The sequence below is a fragment of the Mobula birostris genome, chromosome 18, assembly GCF_030028105.1.
Source record: "Mobula birostris isolate sMobBir1 chromosome 18, sMobBir1.hap1, whole genome shotgun sequence".
Classification (NCBI taxonomy): domain Eukaryota; kingdom Metazoa; phylum Chordata; class Chondrichthyes; order Myliobatiformes; family Myliobatidae; genus Mobula; species Mobula birostris.
The window spans coordinates 62,012,176-62,039,809 of record NC_092387.1 but is presented as its reverse complement, the minus strand read 5'-3'; the positions used below and the strand labels follow the sequence as shown (position 1 = coordinate 62,039,809).

The 27,634-nt window shown below is 44.1% G+C and overlaps 1 protein-coding gene across 1 annotated transcript in view; it reads left to right on the top strand.

Moving 5' to 3' along the window:
• ttc23 (tetratricopeptide repeat domain 23) overlaps positions 1–27,634 on the top strand; it is a 77,539-nt gene that overhangs the window by 6,904 nt on the left and 43,001 nt on the right. Inside the window, exons 2-5 of the mRNA XM_072282806.1 lie at positions 1,703–1,880; positions 5,221–5,344; positions 13,201–13,357; positions 16,461–16,586. Of these exons, the coding sequence (XP_072138907.1) occupies positions 1,703–1,880; positions 5,221–5,344; positions 13,201–13,357; positions 16,461–16,586 (585 nt within the window). The remainder of the gene's footprint in view (positions 1–1,702; positions 1,881–5,220; positions 5,345–13,200; positions 13,358–16,460; positions 16,587–27,634) is intronic.

The following is a 27,634-nucleotide window of genomic DNA, read 5'->3' as shown; positions in this document are numbered from 1 at the left end:
AGATTCAAGACTTTATGATATCCTTCCTCACTCTCAAGCCAAACAGCAGTGGAAACATTTTGCAACATAATTTTTTTTTCTAAAGATTCAGTTTCCTTTTAAATCCAAGAATCTTGTCACGTGAAGTCAAAACATTTTCTCCATTGCCTTGCATAGACTTGTTCAACTGGTTCATATGATGTAAAATGTCTGCTAAGTTGGCTAGTTTCTGCAGCCATTCTTCATCTTCAAAGCACTCAGCAAAATCTTGAAATTACTCCTGCAATTCACCTTTCAGCTCAAATACCCTGTTGAGAACTCTTCCTCTGCTAAGCTACCAGATTTCTGTATGGAGCTGGACATTGGTGTGCTCCTTCTCCAGTTTTTCACACATTGTTTTAAACATTCTCGAATGAACTGGTCTTAAAGCTGCTAAATAACTTGCTTCCTGGGTCCTTTTACTGACTGTGACTTTATTTTCAAAATCTTTAATCTGTTTGTTTTGAGATTCCAATAGTCATTTAAAATAATTAGCACTTTTACATGTCATATGGCTGTGATTTGTAGTTAAGTGTCTTTTCAATTTTGCAGGAGCCATTGCTACATTTGTAAGTTGTTTGCCACAAACTAGGCACAATGGAATAGGACAACTTCAGTTACCAGTCCATATAAAACGCATTGATAAGTAGCTTTAGTTATAAAGACGGATTTTTTGTGTTTGTTGTCGCACTAGTGCAGTGAAAGACTCAGAAGATTGTAATTCCTTATCAATAACCTTATCAGAATTGTCCATAGGCCTAGACCTAGAATCCTCCTCTTCCATCTCACATCTCTTGTTCAAAAATTGTCACCCTGGACTGTCTTTAGAATGAAAATTTTCCTCCAATTTTCTACCACACTGGTAGTTTGTTCGCTCTCATAAGTCAGTCGGTGGTGCGTAAAGGGAAGTTGAGGGGGGTAATCTGGGAGGGAGAGGCTGACGTCACAGCCCAAATTGGGTGAGTCCATTCAATGCTGGGAAAACACACTTCGTTTAACAGCCTACTGTCCTCCCCTCCAGCAATACAGCGTTCAGCAATTATCAGTGGCCTCCTCTATCTTGTGTCAAAAACTGAGAATGGACTCAACTAAATAAATGCAGTCCTACTGTGCACTGCCATACTGGGCTGAGATTTCAATGCAGCTGCTCGCTCATAGCCCATCACTACAAGCGCTAGCATCATGTGTTGCGTGAAGTTCAAAAACAATGTTTTTTTTATTCATGATCTCTCGCAGAATCTCTAGTGACCTGTCACGGAACCCTAGGGTTCCGCAGAACCCTGGTTGAGAAACCCTGGAATAGAGGAACATCTCTTTAGAAAAGTGACAAGGAAGAATTTGTTTAGCCAGAGAGTGGTGAATCTGTGGAATTCATTGCCATAGATAGCTGTAGAGATCAAGTCATTGGGTATATTTAAAGCAGAAGTTCATAGGTTCTTGATTAGTAAGAGCATAAAAGGTTCAGAGACAAGCTTGAAGAATGGGGTTGAGAGGGATAATAAATCAGCCATGATGTATTGGCAGAATAGATTTGATGGGCTGAATGGCCTAATTCTGCTATGTCTTATGGTCTAGATAACTGACGCAAAAAGTAAGTATAGAGGGACATTGCAATCTTAAAACAGTGTGTTGTGCTGTATCAATGAAGGACAGTCACAGGTCAGAGTCTCTTCCTGTCATCCAGATACGGTGACACTGGAACAAGCTCGGGAGGCCCTGAGACACCCAGCACCCTGAGTGGAAGTGTCCAGGTCAGGCGGAAGCAGAGAAATGCCTTGAAGGAAGCGGCCATCATGATCTTGCCAGAGGAAAAGTTGGCACAGGCTGAACAGAGGGCACGGATGCACACTGCCAGTGGGGAGGTAGGATATACCTTTCAATGCATACAACTTCCACGTTATAAATAGGATAAGGAGGCACTTGAAAAAGTTTGAAAGTGATTTACAAGGCAGGTTCACCAGAACTGATAGCAGTTGGAGTAGGCTACAGTTGTTTTCTATAGAGCTTAAGGTTAAGGGGAGATCTAACTAAGCTCTGTAAAATTTTGAAAGAACTAGACAGAGGAAAAAATAGGAAAGGCCTGTTTCTCTTAGGAAGAGTTCAGCTGGGCTAGACTTAAAGCAATTGGTAAGAGGAATGCTGCCAACTAGCACATTCCGGGCTGCAGGAGGACGTGTTAAGGGATGCACTGAAGCTTGGTGCAGCCATCAGAAGGGCTCGGTGGGGAACAACCACAGTTTAGGGTTCTTTCACTACTGGACAAGGAGGGGCTCGGTTTCAGGAAGCCCCTGAATTATTGTAGTAATCACCTCAATGAGCCACAATAGTCTTATTGATTTAAAAGGAATGTCATGAAACACTACTTAAAACGTTGATTATGAATGTAGAATGAAAAGGCATTGCATGGTTTATTCTTTTTTATATTATGATTAAAGTTTATTTTGATATACTAAAAAAAATTCGTAAGAGATCTTAGAGAATCAGAAACCCTCGTTACATAGAAACATAGAAAATAGGTGCAGGAGTAGGCCATTCGGCCCTTCGAGCCTGCACCGCCATTTATTATGATCATGGCTGATCATCCAACTCAGAACCCCGCCCCAGCCTTCCCTCCATGCCCCCTGACCCCCGTAGCCACAAGGGCCATATCTAACTCCCTCTTAAATATAGCCAATGAACTGGCCTCAACTGTTTCCTGTGGCAGAGAATTCCACAGATTCACCACTCTCTGTGTGAAGAAGTTTTTCCTAATCTCGGTCCTAAAAGGCTTCCCCTTTATCCTCAAACTGTGGCCCCTTGTTCTGGACTTCCCCAACATCGGGAACAATCTTCCTGCATCTAGCCTGTCCAATCCCTTTAGGATCTTATACGTTTCAATCAGATCCCCCCTCAATCTTCTAAATTCCAACGAGTACAAGCCCAGTTCATCCAGTCTTTCTTCATATGAAAGTCCTGCCATCCCAGGAATCAATCTGGTGAACCTTCTTTGTACTCCCTCTATGGCAAGGATGTCTTTCCTCAGATTAGGGGACCAAAACTGCACACAATACTCCAGGTGTGGTCTCACCAAGGCCTTGTACAACTGCAGTAGTACCTCCCTGCTCCTGTACTCGAATTCTCTCGCTATAAATGCCAGCATACCATTCGCCTTTTTCACCGCCTGCTGTACCTGCATACCCACTTTCAATGACTGGTGTATAATGACACCCAAGTGTCGTTGCACATCCCCTTTTCCTAATCGGCCACCATTCAGATAATAATCTGTTTTCCTATTTTTGCCACCAAAGTGGATAACTTCACATTTATCCACATTAAATTGCATCTGCCATGAACTTGCCCACTCACCCAACCTATCCAAGTCACCCTGCATCCACTTAGCATCCTCCTCACAGCTAACACTGCCACCCAGCTTCGTGTCATCCGCAAACTTGGAGATGCTGCATTTAATTCCCTCATCCAAGTCATTAATATATATTGTAAACAACTATCACTTAGCTTTTCAAGAGAAAAAAGTTAATTTCTCAGTGTAAGAGTGCTTTGGCATTAAAAGAAGTATGTATTTCAATTTGACTCAATAGTACTGAATGCAAACCTTATGGAAACATCTTAATATAACTTTCCACATGATTCTGAGTTGTCTAGGAGCTGTTATATCACTTTGCTATTCAAGATGAAAAAGTTGATTTCTCAGTGCTCACAGTGCATTGGCATTGAAAGAAGTATACGTTTCAAATTTGCTCCATAGTACTGAATGCAAACCTGATGGAAAAATCTTAACATCACTCCCCACATGAATCTGAGATGTTTGACATCTGTTATATCACTGAGTTCTTCAAGACAAAGAAGTTGATATCTCTGGACATACAGTGCATTGGCATTGAAAGAAGTATGGAAAGTGTACGAAGCATACAGGTGAACAGACACAGTGCTCGAAGGGAGGGATTTAGGCTGGATAATTTTTTCTTCAACTAACAGATACATAATGAGCTGAAATGGCTTTATCCTGTGCCATACATTGTGTTATGATTCTGCAAGCTGAGAGGACACATGGTGCATCAAGGATGAATAAAGACATTGGAGACTTCAGCGAGCCACCTGATGAGATCTATAGGATGTTGATCAGGTAGAACTGCAAGTGGATTCTCATGTGAGGGAGACCAAGATATAAACCAAGGAAAACAATTGTGCTGCAGATATGAGGTGAAAAATATTCAGCAGGCCAGACAGCATCTGTGGAGAGACACAATTAATTTATCAGATCAATGGGCTTTCATCAGAATTGAGAAAATTGGAGATAAAATGAGTGAAGAGGAGGGAAGGGCAGGAAAACAAAAGTGTGGAATAGTGTAGGAGAAGAGGTTAAATGACAAAAAGGTTGAGACCTAGGGCTATGGAGGACAGGAAGCAGCAGAAATGGTGTGTATATATGTACCAACGTAATCTGGATAAATGAGATGGGGAGAGAGAGAAAGAGGTTATTCTACTGGGGAAGAGGGGACCTGGAGATATTGTCACAGATTCTGTGGACTGTGATTAATTTTGTATGATATTTGATTTTATATTCTAGTGTGCTTTTTCTTCTTTGTTGGGCAGTAGTCTGACCTGCTGCCTTAGTCCAGGAGCCATTCCTTGCTGCACTGCAGCCAGAGTTTCTGCCCACCACCAGACGACTACAGGGGGAACATCAATCCAGCCAGGCAGATTTGCTCTGTCTCACTGGGTCGCACCATCCTAATGTTGAATGGGAATGTGCTATTCTGCAAGAGCGGATCTCCCCTCTGCCCTTTAATCCCTGTGCGTTCCAGAGCTGCATGGGTTGGACGCCTCAGAGAGCTTGCTTATTTACTAAAATACAGGAGGCAACTGAGTCCATGGGAGCTCTTAACAAAGCAATCCCATTGGTCCAGTTCACCCCTCCTTATTTCCCTGTTGCTCCTCAACTTAATTCTTTACATATGTTCACCACCTTCCCTTTAATTCTTCTTCCCACTGACCTACAATTAAGGGTAGGTTGATTAACCTTCCAACCTGCATGCCTTTGGAATGTGGGAGGAAACCAGAGCACCCTGAGGAAACACTCACAGTCAGGGAGAGCAAGCAAAATCCACACAGGTTCAGCATTGAACCTCTGTCCCTGGAGCTGCGAGGGAGCACCACTAACTACTCTTTTTGTCCTGAGCTTGTAGCTTTCGTTTGCTTTAGGAGGTGCTTGCAGTGCAAGAATTGATGCGATGTGTGGCTCTGGCAAGGATCATTTTTGGGGATTTCCACTGGCGGATGGCACAGGCCCATATCAGCCTAGCAGAAGGCTACCTGGAGCTTAAAGGCAGGTGGAAACTTCTATCCTCTTCTTCCTCAGTAACTTTTTCTTTAATGTATCATCCACCTCTATCTCTGCCTCATCTCCCTCTAAAATACCATTCAAAGCTTTTTGTCTCTGGGACTGCTTGTTCCAGCACCTCATGGCTAGTCTCATCCTAATCTCTGGACCCTAATCCAAATCTCTCCTACCTTCGTCCTGATTAACAATAATTCCTGTCCACCCATCACCACCATGCTTCCTGAATATACTGGTGAAGTTCCAGCAATAACATAACTTCAGAGTTTTCTCCGTTGCGTTTGAATCCTTCATGTTTTTATTCCTCCTCCTCTCTGTCAACTTCTCCATCTCTACATCTTGTCCACTGTAATTTCTCTATCATTACTGCCTTGAACTAACTTATGGAGTGTCACCTGTGCCCACCACCCACATCTGTCTCTCTCTCTCTCCTCCTTTAAGATGTTGCTTAAAAGTTACCTCAGACTGAGCTCTTATCACTTTCTGAATGTGTACCCTTGTTTCAGATTTTGTGATAACACTGCTGTAAGACATATGGGGATGTTCTACCAATGTTGTCATTACATGTTGTTTATGGTACACTCCAGAATGCCCCAAATGCCTTGCAGCCAATTAAATAACTTTAAGGAGTCCTGGAGGTTGTGGAAGGTACTATATAAATCAGGGGTCCCCAACCTTTTTTGCACTGCGGACCGGTTTCGTATTGACAATATTCTTGCAGACCGGCCGATCTTGGGGGGGTGCGTGGGTAGGGTTGCCAACGGACAAGAGTAGCAGTCAAATATGCAAACAACAGGAATTCTGCAGATGCTGGAAATTCAGCAGTCCTTCCAGGTGAGGCGACACTTCACCTGTGAGTCGGTTGGGGTGATATACTGCGTCCGGTGCTCCCGATGTGGCCTTTTATATATTGGCGAAACCCAACGCAGACTGGGAGACCGCTTTGCTGAACACCTACGCTCTGTCCGCCAGAGAAAGCAGGATCTCCCAGTGGCCACACATTTTAATTCCACATCCCATTCCCATTCTGACATGTTTATCCACGGCCTCCTCTACTGTAAAACTGAAGACACACTCAGGTTGGAGGAACAACACCTTATATTCCGTCTGCTTAGCCTCCAACCTGATGGCATGAACATCGACTTCTCTAACTTCCGCTAATGCCCCACCTCCCCCTCGTACCCCATCTGTTACTTATTTTTATACACACATTCTTTCTCTTACTCTCCTTTTTCTCAAATCTCTTACTCACTCTTCCTTCAGTTAGTCCTGACGAAGGGTCTCGGCCTGAAACGTCGACTGCACCTCTTCCTAGAGATGCTGCCTGGCCTGCTGCGTTCACCAGCAACTTTGATGTGTGTTGCTTGAATTTCCAGCATCTGCAGAATTCCTGTTGTTTGCGTTTTTAAATTCACTACTGCGAAGCCTCTTCCGGTAATGCCTACACCGAAGAAGTTTAAATCCTCTCTTCGACGGGAGTTCAGTGAAACCATCTCTCACTGCTCCCCATCTGTAATTTCTTCGGCTCTTCAACTTTTCGATCACATTTTGACTCAGACTCGCTATCACAGCCATATATCCTTTCTTGGAACGTGCCTCTGTCGCCAACTTACACCAGTTGGCTTTAGGCTTTATGTGCTGCTATTGTGACTCCCGTCTCCCCTTCCCCTACCAATACTCTGCAATCCCATGTCCTTCAGATCCCATCGTCAGCTCCTGGGTCCTCAGAGGCTCCATCTTCCACTCACCCCAACCCTCCCCTCTCCATTGACACCCCCAGCCTCCCCCCTCCCCCCCTGATCCCAGCTCTCATCCGTGCCGGGTCTTTACCATCCCCTCCGACCTTCAAGTGTCGGAGACAGAGCGCTCTGTCCTCAGTAAGGGCCTCACCTTTGTCCCCGTTCGCCCACACCTCAGTGAGTTCCGCATTCGCCATGATGCGGAACTCTTCCGCCATCTCTGTCTCCGAGCCTACTTCTTCGGCAAGGACTCTTCCACCCCCACCGATGAACCCTTCTCCCGTCTTCAACCCTCCTCTTCTTCATGGACACCTCGCTCTGATCTTCTGCCTGCTCTGGATCTCTTTATCGCTAACTGCCGACGGGACATCAACCATCTCGACCTCACCGCACCTTGTCCCCATTCCAACCTCACTCCTTTGGAACGCTCTGCTCTCCACTCCCTCCACACTAATCCTAACCTTATTATTAAACCCGCCGATAAGGGGGGAGCTGTTGTAGTCTGGTGTACTGACCTCTACCTTGCCGAGGCACAGCGACAACTCGCGGATACCTCCTCTTATTTACCCCTCGATCGTGACCCCACTAAGGAGCACCAGGCCATTGTCTCCCACACCATCACTGACTTTATCCACTCAGGGGATCTCCCATCCACTGCTACCAACCTTATAGTTCCCACACCTCGCACTTCCCGTTTCTACCTCCTACCCAAGATCCACAAACCTGACTGTCCTGGCTGACCTATTGTCTCAGCTTGCTCCTGCCCCACCGAACTCGTTTCTGCATACCTCGACACGGTTTTATCCCCCCTTGTTCAATCCCTTCCTACCTATGTTCGTGACACTTCTCACGCTCTTAAACTTTTCGATGATTTTAAGTTCCCTGGCCCCCACCGCTTTATTTTCACCATGGATGTCCAGTCCCTATATACTTCCATCCCCCATCAGGAAGGTCTCAAAGCTCTCCGCTTCTTTTTGGATTCCAGACCTAATCAGTTCCCCTCTACCACCACTCTGCTCCGTCTAGCGGAATTAGTCCTTACTCTTAATAATTTCTCCTTTGGCTCCTCCCACTTCCTCCAAACTAAAGGTGTAGCTATGGGCACCTGTATGGGTCCTAGCTATGCCTGTCTTTTTGTTGGCTTTGTGGAACAATCTATGTTCCATGCCTATTCTGGTATCTGTCCCCCACTTTTCCTTCGCTACATCAACAACTGCATTGGCGCTGCTTCCTGCACGCATGCAGAGCTCGTTGACTTTATTAACTTTGCCTCCAACTTTCACCCTGCCCTCAAGTTTACCTGGTCCATTTCCGACACCTCCCTCCCCTTTCTAGATCTTTCTGTCTCTGTCTCTGGAGACAGCTTATCCACTGATGTCTACTATAAGCCTACTGACTCTCACAGCTATCTGGACTATTCCTCTTCTCACCCCGTCTCTTGCAAAAACGCCATCCCCTTCTCGCAATTCCTTCGTCTCCGCCGCATCTGCTCTCAGGATGAGGCTTTTCATTCTAGGACGAGGGAGATGTCCTCCTTTTTTAAAGAAAGGGGCTTCCCTTCCTCCACTATCAACTCTGCTCTTAAACGCATCTCCCTCATTTCACGTACATCTGCTCTCACTCCATCCTCCCGCCACCCCACTAGGAATAGGGTTCCCCTGGTCCTCACCTACCACCCCACCAGCCTCCAGGTCCAACATATTATTCTCCGTAACTTCCACCACCTCCAACGGGATCCCACCACTAAGCACATCTTTCCCTCCCCGCCCCCCCCCCCGCTTTCCGCAGGGATCGCTCCCTACGCGACTCCCTTGTCTGTTCGTCCCCCCCATCCCTCCCCACTGATCTCCCTCCTGGCACTTATCCATGTAAGCGGAACAAGTGCTACACATGCCCTTACACTTCCTCCCTCACCACCATTCAGGGCCCCAAACAGTCCTTCCAGGTGAGGCGGCACTTCACCTGTGAGTCGGCTGGGGTGATATACTGCATCCGGTGCTCCCGATGTGGCCTTTTATATATTGGCGAAACCCGACGCAGACTGGGAGACCGCTTTGCTGAACACCTACACTGTGTCCGCCAGAGAAAGCAGGATCTCCCAGTGGCCACACATTTTAATTCCACGTCCCATTCCCATTCTGACATGTCTATCCACGGCCTCCTCTACTGTAAAGATGAAGCCACACTCAGGTTGGAGGAACAACACCTTATATTCCGTCTGGGTAGCCTCCAACCTGATGGCATGAACATCGACTTCTCTAACTTCCGCTAATGCCCCACCTCCCCCTCGTACCCCATCTGTTACTTATTTTTATACACACATTCTTTCTCTCACTCTCCTTTTTCTCCCTCTGTCCCTCTGAATATACCCCTTGCCCATCCTCTGGGTCCCCCCCCCACCCCATCTTTCTTCCCGGACCTCCTGTCCCATGATCCTCTCGTATCCCCTTTTGCCAATCACCTGTCCAGCTCTTGGCTCCATCCCTCCCCCTCCTGTCTTCTCCTATCATTTTGGATCTCCCCCTCCCCCTCCAACTTTCAAATCTCTTACTCACTCTTCCTTCAGTTAGTCCTGACGAAGGGTCTCGGCCTGAAACGTCGACTGCACCTCTTCCTAGAGATGCTGCCTGGCTTGCTGCGTTCACCAGCAACTTTGATGTGTGTAGCAGTCAAATATGTTGGGTTTACCCTGAGAAAGACTACAATGACCATGAAGCCTTGCGCGGGTACCAGTGCGCATGTGTGACTTGCGCATGCATGCACGTGCCGATTATTTCTCTACAAATTGTTTTTGGCGATTCTGTTCGGGGGGGAGTGTTAATCAGGACCGGAATATCGGTGACAAATGGCTAATACACTCAATTTTGTTTCTAAAAGGGTTTGTCTAACTAATTTAATATTAAGCACAGAGTGCATATTTTCCTCGCATGAATATAGCAATAAGTCAATTATCAGGGGAGGACAGGGAAGCTTGAAGTAAGTGTTGAACGAACTTCCAGTAGAAGTGGCAGAAGCAGGTTCGATGTTGTCGTTTAAAGTTAAATTGGATAGGTATATGGACAGGAAAGGAATGGAGGGTTATCGGCTGAGTGCAGGTCGGCGGGGCGAGGTGAGAGTAGCGTTCGGCACAACTAGAAGGGCAGAGATGGCCTGTTTCTGTGCTGTAATTGTTATATGGCTATATAAGTCAATAGCATCATAACATTTTAAGTAACTTTTGGATATTAAATACACAGCGCATATTTTCCCCACATGAACATATAAAATCATTGCAACGCACCAATATTGCTGAATCAGTGGGAGCCCTGGGCTCAAGACGGTCCTATCGAGGGGTGATGGGAGACAGCGATACTCGAAGGGGGTTCCTTATGTCCAGTCTATTTCGCAATTTAGTTTTTGTTACATTCATCGCAGAGATATGTTGGAAATGGAAGCAACGTTTTCGGTGCTTCCGTGGCTATCTCAGGATATTGAGCCTTGACTTTGATCCAGAATGCCGGCAGAGGTGTTATGTCAAACGTACTTTTCAGCCCGCCGTCATTTGCAAGCTCGAGGAGTTGATCTCCTTCCCATGCTGACATGGACGACGCGCGCGTAATGGCTCAACAGTGGGTGTGACAGCGAATGAGGAAAGGTGCAGCTGACTCCTATCGCCAAATCATATTGTTTCCTTGCGGCCCAGCAGGGAATGAGGAAAGGTGCCGCCCATGACAGGGAATGAGGAAAGGTGCAGCTGACTCATATCGCCAAATCATATTGTTTCCTCGCGGCCTGGTAGCGCATGCTCTGCGGCCCGGTGGTTGGGGACTGCTGATGTAAATACAAAACCTCTTTTGATTTCCATTCCTCATGTTATCAAGTTTAGGTTCAAAGTTATTACCATAGCGAAGCAGACTTGATGGGCCAAATGGCCTAATTTTGCTCATATGTCTTGCAGTGTATGGTCACATGTTTCATTTAGCTGTATACATTTCTCTGAGGCCAATGTGCATGGATAATATTGGAGACAGTGACGTGGTGACTTTGCACATTCCCTTGAACAGCCTCCTTCCATCCCACATGTCCTGTAATGTGTCACATTCTGCCTCTAAGTCAGCAAAGGAATTTCACTGAGTTTTCTCCTTGTGTTTGCTTCTGAAAGTTGGGTGCGGTCGAAAGAAAACTCATCATATTACTGTCCCGAGGTAGAATAGTCAAGAACACAAAAGATTCTGCAAATGCTGGAAATCCAGAGTAACACACACAAAATGCACAAAATGAGGAACTCAGCACTTCGAGGAGCATTTATGGAGAGGAATAAGCAGCCAACATTTCGGGCTGAGGCCCTTCATCATTTTGTGTGTGTTACTCTAAAACAGTCAAAGTTTGAATATTGGCTACGGGTGAAACCTCAGATAACTGAATGCTCCTGTGCAATGATACATAATATAATAGTTAAAATGTTACCGTTACAAAAAAAGTATGCTTCATTAATAAATTTGATACCTTTATATCTTGCTGCATCCATTTACTCCTGTCTGGCAGTAAATTATTACACTCAATTCCCAACACTAACTGATCTGTTCTCTAAATATAAAGTGTGACAGCGAGCGTATCTGGAGAAGAGTGTTAAGAAATCTTACCAGCCTCCTGGTGAATGGGCACTGCAGCTGCTGCTGGCACATCACTCTTCATCCAGCCTAGCCTGACGGCTTCCTCGTAGAATGATGCACGGCGGGGTGACGACATTCAGCCCACAAGCACTGTGCTTGCTCTTTAAGTAAAATCATCCAATTAATCCCACTCACCTTGATGGCCCTGCAGTTTATTACCCTTTAAAATAATTTTACAATCAAATGTTTATAGATAAAATCATTGTACTACTCATCATAGCAGCTCACTGCATTTATATAAAGGAAATAGTTCCTTGTGTTATCTTGGGTATCTCCTCAATTGGTGAGACCAGGATTTGACTTGCACATGCAAAATGCTGGAGGAACTCAGTAGGTCAGGCAGCGTCTATGGAGAGGAATAAACAGTCAAAGTTTCGGGTCACAATCACAGAGGATGGATAAGTTAGCCCTTTGCATCCACACCTTCGGGTATGCCAATGTGGCAAATAGAGGGAGGAATGGGTGTAAATGGTTTACCCCTTTCCATTTTATGCCCATTTCTTCCTCTGAGATGGATCACCCAGTGCAGGATAGTGTATTGTACTAATATTAAATCAACTATGGTTACAATGTGTTGGTCAGGTGCTTTCAGAATTAATGAACTATAGGTGGAACTCACCAATGATGTTGAGTAACTCAACTCAGTCTGTTGGCTTCGTGAAGTTAGACCACAAGACATGGGAGCAGAGTTAGGCCATTCAGCCCGTTGAGTTTGTCTTGCCATTCCATCATGTCTGATTTATTATCCCTCTCAACCCCATTCTCCTGCCTTCTTCCAGTAATCTTTGATGCTCTTATTAATCAAGAACTTATCAATCTCTGCTTCAAATGTAGCCAGTGACTTGGCCTCCACAGCTGTCTGTGGTAATGAATTCCATCCAGGTCATGTTCTCTTCACCATTCTCTGGCTAAAAAAGTTCCTACTCATCCCTGTTCTAAAGGAATGTACTTCTTTGCTGAGGCTGTGCCCTCTGGTTCTAGACTCCCTACCACTATAGGAAACATCCTCTCCATGTCCATCCTATCTAGGCCTATCGATATTCAAGCAACACACATCAAGGTTGCTGGTGAACGCAGCAGGCCAAGCAGCATCTGTAGGAAGAGGTGCAGTGGAAGGCTAGAGTAAAGACATACTAGCATCCTGCTGTTTGGTGTTTCTCCGCAACCTGACCTACTATTTTCCCTCATGCTTCAGAATGGGCTCTTGGTATTTAAAATTGGATGATGCCTCAATGGCCTCACTGCCTGAGAAATATTAAAATCTCTACTGCAGCCATACTTGAAACTGAGTGGGAGATAGTTAAACGGGCGCAGAGAAGAGACGGTGGGGGGGTGGGGGGAATGACGGTTTGATCACCTTAAAATGTTTGAGGTCGATCAGGCTGTGTGGTGAATAGGGCTAATTGAAGAAAGTTGCAAATAATTTCTTTGACGTGTGGTACTGCCCTCACAGGTCAGGCTCTGCAAGCTAAGCAGCACTGCGTAAAGGCCAAGGACATCATGTATGCCAACACTCAGCTTCCGGCATCTGAGGAGGAGAGGAGGGAGATCCTCCGCTGTTTGATCACCATGTTCCTCACGCACGGTAAAGCCCAGCTGGGGCTTGAATAATATCCTTTCACTCAGGTGATTGAACATCACAGGTTAATGCAGCCAGGGTGCTCTGGCAAGATCTTAAATCTGATGCTACTCTCGGGATCTGTGTTAGAAGTTGTTTAGAATCATAGCTATGCCGTGAGGGATCCATACTGCCCATCATTTTCACGCCATTATGAAAGAGCTACCCAGCCTAACCCCACCTTCCAGCACTGGAGTTGGATCCCCACAGCTCACCGCTCTTCATTAATGTGTGGTGACAGTTTTTACCACACCAATGTCCAAGAATGGAAAAGCCTACAAAAAGTGGATGCAGCCCAGTCCTTCACAGGAAAAACCCTCTCTACCTTTGAGCACATCTACATGGAATGCTGCCACAAGAAAGCAGCATCCATCATCAAGGACCCCCACCATCCAGGCCCTGCTCTCTCCTTGCTACTGCCATCGGGAAGGAGGTACAGAAGCCTCAAGTCCTACACCACCAGGTTCAGGAACAGTTATTACCCTTCAACTATCATGCTCCTGGACTCACTAAAACTTATGTACAGAATGAAATGTCTGGATGGGATGCAAACAAAACCTTTTCACTACATCTCGGTCCATGTGGACAATAGTAAATTTATTCCAGTTACCTTAATCTGTTCTCCTTGGCTTTAGACACAACTGCTATGGTCCTTTCTTTTTATGTTTTCATGCTTCATTTTATACACCTCAGTTAAATTTCTCCTTTGCCTCAATTGTAAAGAAAGCAAGTCCAAACCATATAATCTGTCCATGTGGCTAAATTTTTCCCAGTGCTGGCAATGTACTTGTAAATGCCCACTACACATTCTCCAGTGCAGTCACATTTTACTTAGGATGTGATTGAAACAATATACAGTATCTGAGCTGTGCCTTCACTGGTGCTAGATGTGGCATCAGTGTAACCACTGGCTTTTTCAATCTCTTTCCCCGTGTTATGCTTAGCTGGTACTGTTGGGCAGTTTCATGGAAATGTTCTACCACTCCTTTTTGCCATCTCTTCCAGTTCACTGGACAAAAAAAAAAGACATAATTAGGCTTGAAAATTTGCTTCTTATTGGTAAATGTCCATTTCACTTTTCCCAAGTGGGTGAAATAAAAATCCACATTAATTGGAGTTCATTAAAATATGCAGAATATATGCTGGCATTTAAAGATAAAGATGATAAAGACTAACTTTATTTGTCACATGCATATTGAAACATACAGTGAAACCTGTTGTTTGCTTCGACAACTAACACAGTCTGACTGTGCTGGGGACAGCCTGCAAGTGTTGCCATGCTTTCAGAGCCAATTTAGCACGCCTGTGACTTACTAACCCTAATCCTAACTCATACCTCTTTGGAATGTGGGAGGACCCAGCAGAAACTCACATGGTCATGAGGAGAATGTACAAAGTCCTCACAGACAGGCAGGAGTTGAACCCGATTTGCTGGCCTGTAAAACGTTATAGTAACCGTCACTACTATGCCACTGATATTACATTCCTGACCAGGACTGTAAGTCCAAAGTGTGAATAATTGATTCTGTATAAATAATGCTGGGAATAGTCAGAAGGTTAGGCAGCAGCTGTGGAGAGAAAAAAAAAACAAAATTATTGTTTCAAGTTACCAATGGGAACTTCGTCTTTCTTCAGATAGGCAGTCTCGTTTGCTGAGCAGTTTCTACATTGATATAGCATCAGTTATAACATTGAAGTATCCAGACCCTTGTTCTGTCTTCATCATTCTATCCCCTGTAATTATGCAGTCATCTAAACTTATGCTTCCTGATATCCCCATTGCATCATATCTGTTCAACAAGCATGACTCTGCCATTCCCTTACATTAATTTCCAGTTAATTACACCTTGTGCGATAAACTCTCATCTTTGCAATCTCTTCCAGCCCACAATATTCCAGATAGTATGTAATCCTTTAATTCTAGCCTCTCAAGTAATGCCAAAATTAATTCCTTCACACTGACAGTCGTGCTTTCAACTGCTGAGTCCATGCTTGAGCTTGCTTTCCGTTAATCATTCCCCTCTCACTGTCTCAGTCCTTTAAGATCCTCTACAAAGTCTTGCTCTCTGGCTGTGTGTCTGTTCTCAGCATCTGTTTAAAAAAAAACTAATGGAAGAACTCAGTGGGTCAGGTAGCATCTATGAAGGGAAATGGACAATTAACATTTTGAATCAAGGATCTTCATCTAGACTTGAAACATCAGCTGTCCATTTCCTTCCACAGAGGTTGCTTGATGCATTGAATCCCCCAGCTGTTCTTCTTTTTTTTTTCTCTAGATTCTAGCCTTTCCAGACCCTTGTGTCTGTTCTCAGTATTTACTTGTCTGAAGCCACAGCAGTGATATATCCTGGGACATCTTGCCATGTCGAAGGTACAGTAGAAATGGTAAGCTTTTGAGTCCTTTTGGAAGTTGCATGGAAGCTTTGAAGTTCAAGCCCAGTGTCTTCCAGAGACAGATCTGCTATAAGTATGTTTTCTGACTTTGAGAGTAGTCAGTAAGGCAGGTGCTGCACTGGATTTAAGCCAACAAAGTCAAGGAGCTAGCAAAACGGAGACACAGGAGAAACTGCAGATGTTGGAAATCTTGAGCAATGCCACAAGACACTAGGGGAACTCAGCCAGTCAGGCAGCTTCTGTGGAGGGAAATGAGCAGTCAATGTATCGGGCTGAAACCCTTCATAAGGATTGAAATAGAAGAGGGGACAGGGGTAGAAACCCAGAATAGAAAGGGGAGGGGGAGGAGCACAAGCAGGCAGGTAACAGATCAACCCTTTGCCTCTTCACCTTTTAGCTTCACACATGATTCCCTTTCGTCTATCCTCCTACTTTTTCCCTTCCACCTGGACTCGCCTATCACCTGCCCACTTGTATCCTCCCCTAAACTTTTTTTCTCTTCCTTTCCTTTCCAGGGCTGATAAAGGGTCTTGGCCTAAAATGTTGATTGTTCATTTCCCTCCATCAATGCTGCCTGACTGGCTGAGCATTAGCATTTGTGAGTTACACAAGGAGCTCCATGGCCAACCCCCACCAATGTTCATGTCCTGTAACAGCATTATACCTCCATCGAGAGACTGCTTTTCCTTGATCCCCTGTACTCTAAAAGAGGCTGAGCAGAGTTTGCTGAAGTCAGAGAAGGTGGCGGACGAGCTTCGCCAAGCGGAGGAGGTGACACAGGAAGAGATGAGACAAGTGGACATCAAGATTAATTTGTCCTTGGGAAGGTAAGTGCCAACTTCTGGAAATGCCTTTGCTAATCTGCTTTATTGTAGACATTTCTGACTCATGGGCTATGTTTTGTGCCATTCAGGCTGCTACTTATGAACTGAGGTGTCTTCCGAATAACTTTTCATCACTACTAGTACTAGACACTTCACAGTTTGTAGAACGGGTCCATGTTTAGCAAAGGTCTTGATAGTAGTATTGCATTTGGCCACAATGCACCTACTTTAAGGATTTTGGCATTGCTAATGCTGTTCAGTGACTTGCGATGTTAATATTAAACAAAACTGTTGGAATCAAGTCATGTATATGCCCAGAGCAAGGAAGGAAATCTCCAACTCTCACCTAAAGGACACAACTGGATCAGTTGGAGTTTTTATCATGTTCTAACTGCTTTTTTTATTCCTAGCCTTCATTGGGTTCCCAAACCCAAGCTGTTCTAGGTTAGATGAAGGGGTTGATTTCTCTGGGTTCTCTGTTAGTTTAATATCCACTGTAGAGTGCACCAGTGTGGTTGGAGGCACCAATCCAGGCCTGTTGATGTTGGATTTACCTCACTGACTCACTTGCTTCATTTGTAACATTTACCTCAAAATGTACAGTGAAATATGTCATCTGCGTCATCTCTTTTTGCAATGTGCTGGGCAGCCTGTAGGTGCTGCCACGGTTCCAGTGCCAACGTAACATTCCCCTAACTCACTAACCCTAAACGTGCGTCTTTTTGGGGAGAAGGTACGAACTCCTTATAGACAACAGTCAGAATCGGTAATCGCTAGTGCTGTAAAGCGATTGTGCTAACAGCTCAGCCATCAGCGACGATGCGTCTGGAGATGCTGTCCCTGCACTCTTCAGAATCAACAACAGTCATGTGGGGAGGAATCTGGGCTTAAAAATGTATGAACTGTAGTTTATTTTAAAACAAACTTTCCCCGTGGCCTCTCCAAACCCAGCAAAGTAAGCTTTATGATTGAGCAACTTTGTTTTGTTGGACTCAAAACCAATCAACAAGTGAGTGACCTTTAGATTGGTCTAAAGACATAAGATACAGTAATTGATATCACCATAAACACAGCACGTAATGATAGACTGGTGTTAACCCAGGTCCAAATTGCTTAGTTCAAAGATAACAACTCAACTTTAATTTTAGTCCTGCCTTCTGCACTGGGAAAAGTTCATTAAGTGTTGGGAAAATAGAACGTTATTTTTAAAACAGCAGGTGGGGGGTGGGGGGAATCTCACAGTTTAATACTGCTGATGCATCAAATGGCACCTTCACAAAATACCAATTTGCAATTAAGTTAAAAGGTTGAGGAAAGAATTTTTAGATATGTTAAAACAAGAAAATACTGGAAAGATTAGGCTGGCAAGTGCTTGCTGTCCGAAGGGAAAATGCACTCAGCAGCCACTTTATTAGTTACACCTGCTCATTAATGCAGATGTCTGATCAGCCAATCACATGGCAGCATCTCAATGCATAAAAGCATGCAGACAAGGTCAAGAGGTTCAGTTGTTTCTTTCAGAATGGGGAAGAAATATGATCTTAAGTGACTTTAACCATAGAATGATGTTGGTGTCAGACAGAGTGGTTTGAGTATCTCAGAAACTGCTGATCCCTTGGAATTTTCATGCACAACGGTCTCTGGAGTTTACAGAGAATGGTGCGAAAAACAAAGAAAATTTCATGTGCGGCAGTTCTGTGGGCAAAAATGCCTTGTTAATGAGAGAGGTCAGAGGAGAATGGGCTGACTGGAAGGCCACAGTAACTCAAATAACCATGTGTTACAACAATGATGTGAAGAAGAGGAACTGTGAACACAACATGTCAAACCTTGAACACAAAATAATCTGCAGATGTTGGGGTCAAAGCAACACTCACAACACGCTGGAGGAACTCAGCAGGTCGGGCAGCATCCGTGGAAAAGATCGGTCGACGTTTCGGGCCGGAACCCTTCGTCAGGACTGTAGAGGGAAGGGGCAGAGGCCCTATAAAGAAGGTGGGGGGAGGGTGGGAAGGAGAAAGCTGGTAGGTTCCAGGTGAAAAACCAGTAAGGGGAAAGATAAAGGGGTGGGAGAGGGGAGGCAGAGAGGTGACGGGCAGGAAAGGTGAAGAGGGAATAGGGGAAAGCACAATGGGTAGTAGAATGAGGCGGAACCATGAGGGAGGTGATAGGCAGCTGGGGGAGGGGGCAGAGTGACATAGGGATAGAGGAAGGGAGGGGGAGGGAATTACCGGAAGTTGGAGAATTCTATGTTCATACCAAGGGGCTGGAGACTACCTAGACAGTATATGAGGTGTTGCTCCTCCAACCTGAGTTTAGCCTCATCATGTGACATAAGGATAGACATAGGGATGTCAAACCTTGAAGTGGATGGGCTACAGCAGCAAAAGACCACAAGCACAAAGTACACTTAGTGACCACTTTTTTAGCTATAGGAAGTACCTAATAAAGTGGCCATTAAGTGTGATTGGTTAAACAAATGTACTTTTCTCTTCCCAGTAGATTTTGTGATCTAGAAAACACTGAAAAGTTGCTTCAGCCAGGTTCAGTTGCAGACCTTGAAAGGGAACTAAATAAATCTTCAGAAAAGGTAAAGTTATAGGGTAGTGGGGTCTAATGGGAGAGCACTTTCAAAGAGCTGACTCAGGCACAGTAGGCTGAATGGACTGTGTGAAGTGCATTCTTCTCAAGATGCTAACACTAGGGGCTAAGTTTAACACGCAAGTATCAAACACTTTTAGAAAAGTTCCTTGGTGACTACATGAAATTTGGCCAAGGAATCGAAAAGGTTCTGAGTTTGATTCCATGTCGGTGTTGAACAACATGATTGCATTAAAGAAGAGGGTTGTGTAGACCTCCAGATGTGGGAAAGTGAAGGACCGGCCCTCATCACCATGCTTTCATTCCATGTCTTTATTCATTGTATGTTGTGTCTTGCCCGAAATGTGGTCTCTTTATTCCTCTGTAGATGTTGCCTGACCTGCTGAATTCCTCCAGTATTTTGTGTCTGTTGCTCTGCATTTCCAGCATCTGAAGAATCTCTAAATGAGTGATGTGCTTCAATATTCCCATAATATACACAGCACATCCTCTGGACACACTGTTAAAATTCTGCACAAGTTCACCTAGTCAGTATGTATATACACCACTTCTTCGTCAGTATCAGCACTGTCCTACTCTTTGAGGATTAAGCTGAAAATAGTAATCTATTTTTCTTTGTTGATTAAATTAGAGTACTTCCCTACACATTGTATGTGATGTAGTAAGGTATAATCTCCATGCGAGCCTTTAGAAGGAGCAGTGTCCAACTCCTTGTAAGGTAAGTAAATGCGTATCATGTTTGGTTTCCTAGCAACTGCAAATGCCAATGTTCATCACATGGAAATTACATTTATCATAAAATTAGAATTAGGTTGACAAAAGTGAGCATCTGAATCTTCAGTTTACTTTCACCAACAATAGCTGAATATATAGGGCCATGCAGCTTAAATGATCAATTTACCTAGAGATATAATTGTGGGCATGCTATGGTGGCACCAGACTATGTGGCGATTACCTGCAAGCTGCTCTCAAGTGTGTTGTTAACACAAAATTCACTGTACAGTGGGGTCAAATGGTTCAATTTAATATCGGAGAATGTATACAACCTGAAAAAAATTCTTACTCTTCACAGACATCTGTGAAACAAGAACATGAACATGTGATAAATAAATCTGAATCTTGAAATCTAGTGAGAAGCTGCCATTCTACAACATTTCCACTCAGCAGTTATAGAATGAAAATCAGTACATAAGAGAATTCTTCTCAAATTACTTACTTGGTACCACTTCACAGAAATTTTCTAGTGGGTAGTGCTCTTAGTTCTGGGGTTCAAGCCCAACAATCTAGGTCAACGTTTCTCAACTTTTTTGCCCTGGGGGAACCCTTGAAATAATTTTCAGGTCCCAAGGAACCCCTGCATAAAAATTATTATGTCTACAGCTAACAGTACAATGGCGTGATCAGTAAGTTGTAGATGTAATAATCCAAAAATAATTGTCAATGCTCTTTTGAGTAGAGAATGAATTTTTAGCCAACCTTTCTTGAAAAAAACAGTAAATTCAGAGAAAGGGTCCCTCACCCAGTCATACACTTGTGTTGAAAGGGACGAAAAATACTTTCAATTTTTTTTCTGCAGTTCTTCTAGGTGGTTTTCAATAAGACTCGAGACTTTCTAATATCCTTCGTCACTCTCAAACCCAAGCAGTCGTGGAAACTTTTCAAGATTTCCTTTTGCAACATGATTTTCCCAAATATTCAAGTTTCCTTTTAAATCCAAGAATCTTGTCACTTGAAGTCAAAACATTTTCTGCATTGCCTTGCAGAGACTTGTTCAGCTGGTTCATATGATGACAAATGTCTGCTAAGTAGGCTAGTTTCTGCAGTCATTCTTCATCTTCAAAGCACTCAGCAAAATCTGGCCTACTATTTTCTTGAAAGTACTCCTGCTATTCACCTTTCAGCTCAAGCACCCTGTTGAGAACTCTTCCTGTGCTAAGCCACCAGATTTCTGTATGTAGCAGGAGATTGGTGTGCTCTTTCTCCAGATTCTCTCTACAGTTTTTTAAACATTCTCGAGTGTACTGGCTTTTGTTTAATAACGTTAACCATATTTATAGCGTCATCCAGAGCTTTTTTCACTTCATCTCCCAAGAGTTTTTGACATCAGCACCTCTCTGTGAAGAAAGCAGTGTGTTGTGACAACATCAGTGTTTTCTTTTTTCGCAAGAGAACGAAACCTCTCATGGGGTCATCCATGGAGCACCGTCGGTATAGATGCTAACACAATTCCACCAGGCAGACCTTTTGTTTCCAGGTATGAAGACAAAACTTTAAATATATCTTGGCCTTTGCTTGTTTTGGGCAGCTCTTTGCAACAGAAAATGTTTTCTTGAATTTCACTGTCAATTACAAATCTTATAAATGCTACAACAGGACATTTATTGGTGAAATCTGTTGGCACAACAACCTGAATAGAGAAGCTGTTGTTTTTCAGTTTATCACACAAAACCTCTTCAGCATCATGTGACATTTCAACACTACGTTGACTTATCGTACTGCTTGACAGTGAAACCTTTTCAATTTCTTGTACTGCATCCTGTCCTAGAATTTTACCCACTACAATTTTACATGCTGGCATTATTAGGTTCTCACCAACTGTGTGAGTTTTCCTTTTCTGGGTATACGTCCTGCTTCTAAATAACTTTCTTCCTGGGTCCTTTTACTGACTGTGACTTTTGTTAACAAAAGCTTTACTCTGTGTTGAGAATCCAATAGCCCTTTTAAATAATTAGCACTTTTACGCGATCAATTTTGCTGGAGCCACTGCTGCATTTGTAAGTTGTTTGCCACAGACTAGGCACAATGGAATAGGACAACTTCAGTCACCAGTCCATGTAAAACCCATTGCAAAGTAGCTTTCATTGTAAAGATGGATTTTTTTGTTTCCGTTGTTGCACTAGTGCAGTGAAATGACTCAAGAATGTAATTCTTCATCATTACCATTAACAGAATTGTCCAGAGTCCAAAGCCTAGAATCCTCTTGTTCCATCTCACACTTCCCCTTCAAAGATCACCATGTTGGACTGTCTTTAGAATAAAAATTTCCCTCCAATTTTCTACTGCACTGGTAGAGTTTGTTTACTCTCATAAGTCAGTTGGTGGCACACACGGGGAAGTTGGGGGAGGTATTTCAGGAGGGAGAGGCTGACTTCACAGCCCAAGTTGGGCGAGTCCATTCAATGCTCGGAAAACGCACTTCATGCTCCTAATCAGCCTCCCATCCTCCCTTCTGTGCAATTATCAGCGGCCTCCCTTAATCTTGTGTCAAAAACTGGGAACGGACTCAACCAAATAAACGTGGTCCTACTGCACACTGCAATACTGGTCTGAGAGACCTCTAACGAGATTGCTAAAGGGGCTGCTTGGTCATTGCCCGCCACTGTGAGCACTAACCCCGAGCGACCTCTCGCAGAACCCTAGGGTTCAGCGGAATACCGGTTGTGAAACCCAGGTCTAGGTTGATGCTATCAGTGTGGCACTGAAGGGGTGTTGCATGTTATTTTGATGAGACACTAAACTCTGCTGTTTCAGGTGCTGTAACAGACACCATGGCACTAATTTTGAAGACAAGGTGTCCTGGGCAGTGTTTATCCTTCAACTGTAACAGATTATTTGTCCACTAACACATTGGTGTTTGTGGACTGAGAGCAAATACATTGCTGTGTTTTTGACATTACAGCAATGACCATAGAACAGTACAGAATAGGAACTGGCCCTCGAGCCCACAATGTTGTGCTGAACTGATTAAGCTAATGATGTATAATTAAACTAATCCTTTTATTGGAAGAATATGCACAAGATCTATATACCTCAATCCTCTATATGTGCCTATCTAAGAGCCTCGTAAACACCTCTTTCATATCTGAACACAAGAGGTTCTGCAGATGCTGGAAAACCAGAGCAACACACAAAATACTGGAGGAACTGAGCAGGTCAGGCAGCATCTATGGAAGGAAATAACCAGTTGACGTTTTGGGCTGAGACCCTTCATCATGGTCCTTCAATATCTTCCTTAGTGGTGTGTTCAAGGCACCCACCACTCTGCATAAAAAGAATCTTGTCCTGCACATCTCCTTTGTACTCTTTTCCCCCTTCCACCCCCTTATAAAATGCATGTTCTTTACTATTAGACATTTCAACCCTGGGTGGGGTGGAGGGGAATCCCCTCAGCCTCTGCCCCTCTGCTGCTCCAGAGAAAATAACCTTTATATTGCATGTCCTCTAATGCAGGCAGTGTCCTGGCAAACCTCTTTCAAAAGTGGTGTACTTTCTGGTTGACCACTTTAAGGTGTACTTAATTCTGGTTATGTTCTGAGGTTCCCTGTGCTTTAGAGGTGGGATGTCACTCCATTGGCTGTTAACCTTGGTACATTCCAAAATATGGAAGACTATTTCTGTAAATGGAAGCCTTGTACTGCTTTGTACTTTAGGGAATTGTTTTGACGTTGTAGTGCATCAGCAACCTGCTGTCACTCTCAGTTCTCAGACAGCCTTCAGCTTTTTCTCACTGAGGCCTGGTGAGATTCACGAGCTCCCAACAGGCTATGTAAACCGGGACACGTAAGGAATCAAATCAAACAAAACTATATTTTGTATGAGTGATGACTGTGAGAACATGAATATTTGTTCAGCAATTTCCAGCATGACCCCCCCCCCCCCCCCGACACCCGGAGCTGGTGGACTGCAAATTCCTTCATTATGTGATAGTGGAAAAGGAGGCTGCCAAAACAAATGTTGATAAGGGCATCAGTAAGTGATAGTGAACTTGTTAGTGGCCTATTTAATAAGAATGTTGTCCTCCCGACGACTAAAGATTTCTTCCTTAACCCATTCTGTGCTGCTGGGCTCTAACGGATCTGTGTTCTTTGGAGTTTAGAAGAATGAGAAGTGGTCTTAGTGAAACATACACCATCTTGAGGATTTTGAGAGGATAGATATTGAGATGGTTCCACAAATCATGTCATCACAAATGAGGGGTATATGGTTTCAAGATCAGCAGGTGATCATTTGACACCAAGGTGTGCAGCAGCTTTTCACAGAAACGGGTGAATTTTTAAAATTTTCTGTCTCAGATGTTATAAGGGTGAGATCACTGGGAGTACTTAAGGAAGAAGTAGATAATTTCCTGTAAGACTGGTGATTTGAGAGCCAGGGAAAGCTGACACAGGCTAGATCAGTCATGATCTTGGTCAGCATGGACTAGCTGGGCTGAAGGGCCTGTTTCCATGCTGTGTAACTCACTGAATGGCAGGCCATGCTGGAGGGGGTCAAGTAGCTTAGCCCTGCTGCTGTTTCCTTTCGTTCTTATATGATGCTGTCTGAATTGAGAACAGAATGTTGATTATCTCAGTGTACCGGAGACTCAGAGACTAGGATAACTGATTTAGAGATATCAAATCCCAACACTGCAGCTGTAAATTAATCCTGTAACAAAAGACTGATTTACCCTAACAATCAGTTTGGTCCACTGCCGTCTTTGACCAGTCTGCCGTGTGCATATGTGCGTGTGTGTGTGTGTGTGTGTCTCAAAACCACGGTAATATGATTAACCCATAACTGAAATGGCACAGTTGTGAAGGTCCTGTTATAATGTAGGGACTGCAGCAGGCAAATGTGCAGCAAGATCCCACAAGCAGCAGATTGAAATAACTGGTTGTTTTCCTCCCCCCCCCCCCCATTCCAATTTAACTATGGTGACGGAAGTTTAGCAGTCAGTTTAACACTTTACGGCAAAAGATGTAAGATCAGGGTTCAATTCCCGATGCTGTCTGTAAGGAGGTTGTACATTATCCTCATGACCACATGGGTTTCCTCTGGGTGCTCCAGTTTCCTCCCACATTCGAAAGGTGTTAGTACGTTGTGGGCATGCTGTATTGGCGCTGGAAGCATGGCAACATGTATGGTCTGCCCCCAGCAGAATCCTCGGATTGTGTTCGTCATTGAAGCAAACAATGCATTTCATTGTATGTTTCAATGTACACGTAACAAATAAAGTTTATCTTTTAACTCATCTGTCCTACTTGGTGTATAATTGTTATCAAGCCACATGGCCTACACAGAGTTAATTTGACTTGGTTCTGTGTTTAGTTCTGCCCATCTCCGAGGGAATGTACATACATGATATAGTTTTTCATTTATTACTCATGCAGGGAAAAGATGAGGTCACTCGACATCAGGCAGCTCATTTGCCACTGACTTTCACTGGTGCTGTAGACAAAAGAATCATTCATTGGGTTTCTTTGCTGTGCAGACCACACTTCCCCACAGGAGAAAACTGTCACCACTAAACCTGCAGTTTGTCTTCAGAGCTTGTTTCATTGGCACTTAATTATTTTTGAAAGGGAAAGCTGGCGTGGGATTTTGGAGGAAAAGTGGACTTGCTGCTTTTAAACAAATGATTTCTAATACTCCCACTACAGTGAGATTTTTTAAATTTTACTTTGCTTTTTCATTTACTGTTAAAATCGCTGGGGAAAACCCAACTGATGTATTGGATAGTCCTCCTATGGAAATAGACCTGAAGTCTTTATCCGATGAAAGACCGGGGGTGTGTTGGATGGAAGGGGCACTGGTGGAAAGGAGTGATGCAGGGGTGAGGGAGAGGAGGAGGAGATACTGGGGAGAGGAGAGTGGGAGTGTGCAGTGGGAATAGAGAGAGAAAGGGAAGGAAGGAGTGGGTGAAAGACCATAAGACATAGGAACAGAATTAGGCAATTCAGCCAATTGAAATCGTTCTGCCATTCAATTATAGCTGATTTATTTTCCCCCTCAACCCCATTCTCCTGCCTTCTAACCATAATCTTTGATGCCTGTTCTAATCAAAAAAACCTTCCAACCTGTGCTTTAAATACCCCCATGACTTGTCTCCACAGCTGACATGGAGAGGGGTCACACGATATTGGGTGAGATTTTTGAGTTGGGTTGGATTTGTCAGGATGGCTGTGCCTATAGTTCCAAAGATTACAGCAACTTCTGGTTTCCTCTTGGCTTCCTGATCTGGGAAATGCAGTTCATAGCTGGTAACAGAAACAAAAGAATTGGAAGTAGTCAGAACTTCTGACTGCTCCCCGTTGAGTGGGCTTGGTAATTTATAATGGAAGAGTTCTGTTTCTGTAGCTTCTCTCACATCCTAAGCATTCTACAGCCAACAATGAGCTTAAATAAAGCAGAGTCCAGGCCCTATCTTCTCTTATGTGAAGTGCTTTGGAACAGTTGTCACTTTATAATCACAGACTAATACAAAGCAGATGCAGGCTCTTTAGCCCATCGAGACACCAATAATTCCACATTCCCCATTGGGTCCCCTCACAGTGGCCGGTTCACCTCCATCCTTGGCATGTGGGCGGAAACTGGAACAGTCCAGGTGAAACCCATGCAGTCACGGGAAGAGCATGCAAGCTTCACACAAACAGCACTGGAGGTCAGAATTGAGTGTGGGGCGGGGGGGTAGATGGAAGAGGTAAAGGGCTGAGAAAAAGGGAATCTGATCGGAGAGGACAGTGGACCGTGGAAGAAAGGGGAAGAGGGGATCCAGAGGGAGGTGATGGGTGGATCATGAGAAGAGAAAGGGTAAAAGGGTAACTAGAATGGGTTGGCCCTTTACCTCTTCTACTGGTCACCTCTCAGCTTCGTACTTTATCCACTCACCCATCACCCATCTTCTCCCATCAGGTCATACTGATCACCTGCCAGGTTGTAGTCCTTTCCTCCCACCCGCCACACACACACACACACACACACACACACACACACACACACACACACACACACACACACACACACACACACACACACACACACACACACACACTTTCTTATTCTGCCTTCCACCTCTTTCCAGTACTGATGAAGGGTCTCGGCGCAAAAAGTTAACTGCTTATTCCATACCGTAGATACAGCCTGACTTACTGAATTTATCCAGCATTTTGTGTGTGTTGTTCCAACCCCTAGTACTTGAATGGAGACAAAACGTTGAATCCAACTAACAGATGCTGGTTGGATGCACGGGCTTTACTTAAGTCACTGTGTTTGATCTGATCTTGTCCAGCACCATGGGACATTAACCTCGTAAATCATAATTCTACATACAATTTCTGTTAGTCAGTAGAATATTGCCTGTAGGTGTGGGTTGGAAAGTCCAAAACATTTCTTTACTGATGACTTTATTCCAGAACAGTACTGGATTTCCACATGGATCAAATGAAATAAATGCAGCTGTTGCAGTTGGAACTTCACCCGGCTCCTTTTAGGAAACTCAGACAGTTAATGAAGCTTTCTTGGGGCAAGTCCTATTTCTTCTTAACTCTTCTTAGCACTACAGCTGCCAAGTTCAAAGTAAATTTATTATTAAAGTACATATACGTCACCATATACAACCCTGAAATTCTTTTTTCTTGCAGGCATTATCAGTATCTCCAATAACCGTAATAGAATCAATGAAAGAGTGCACC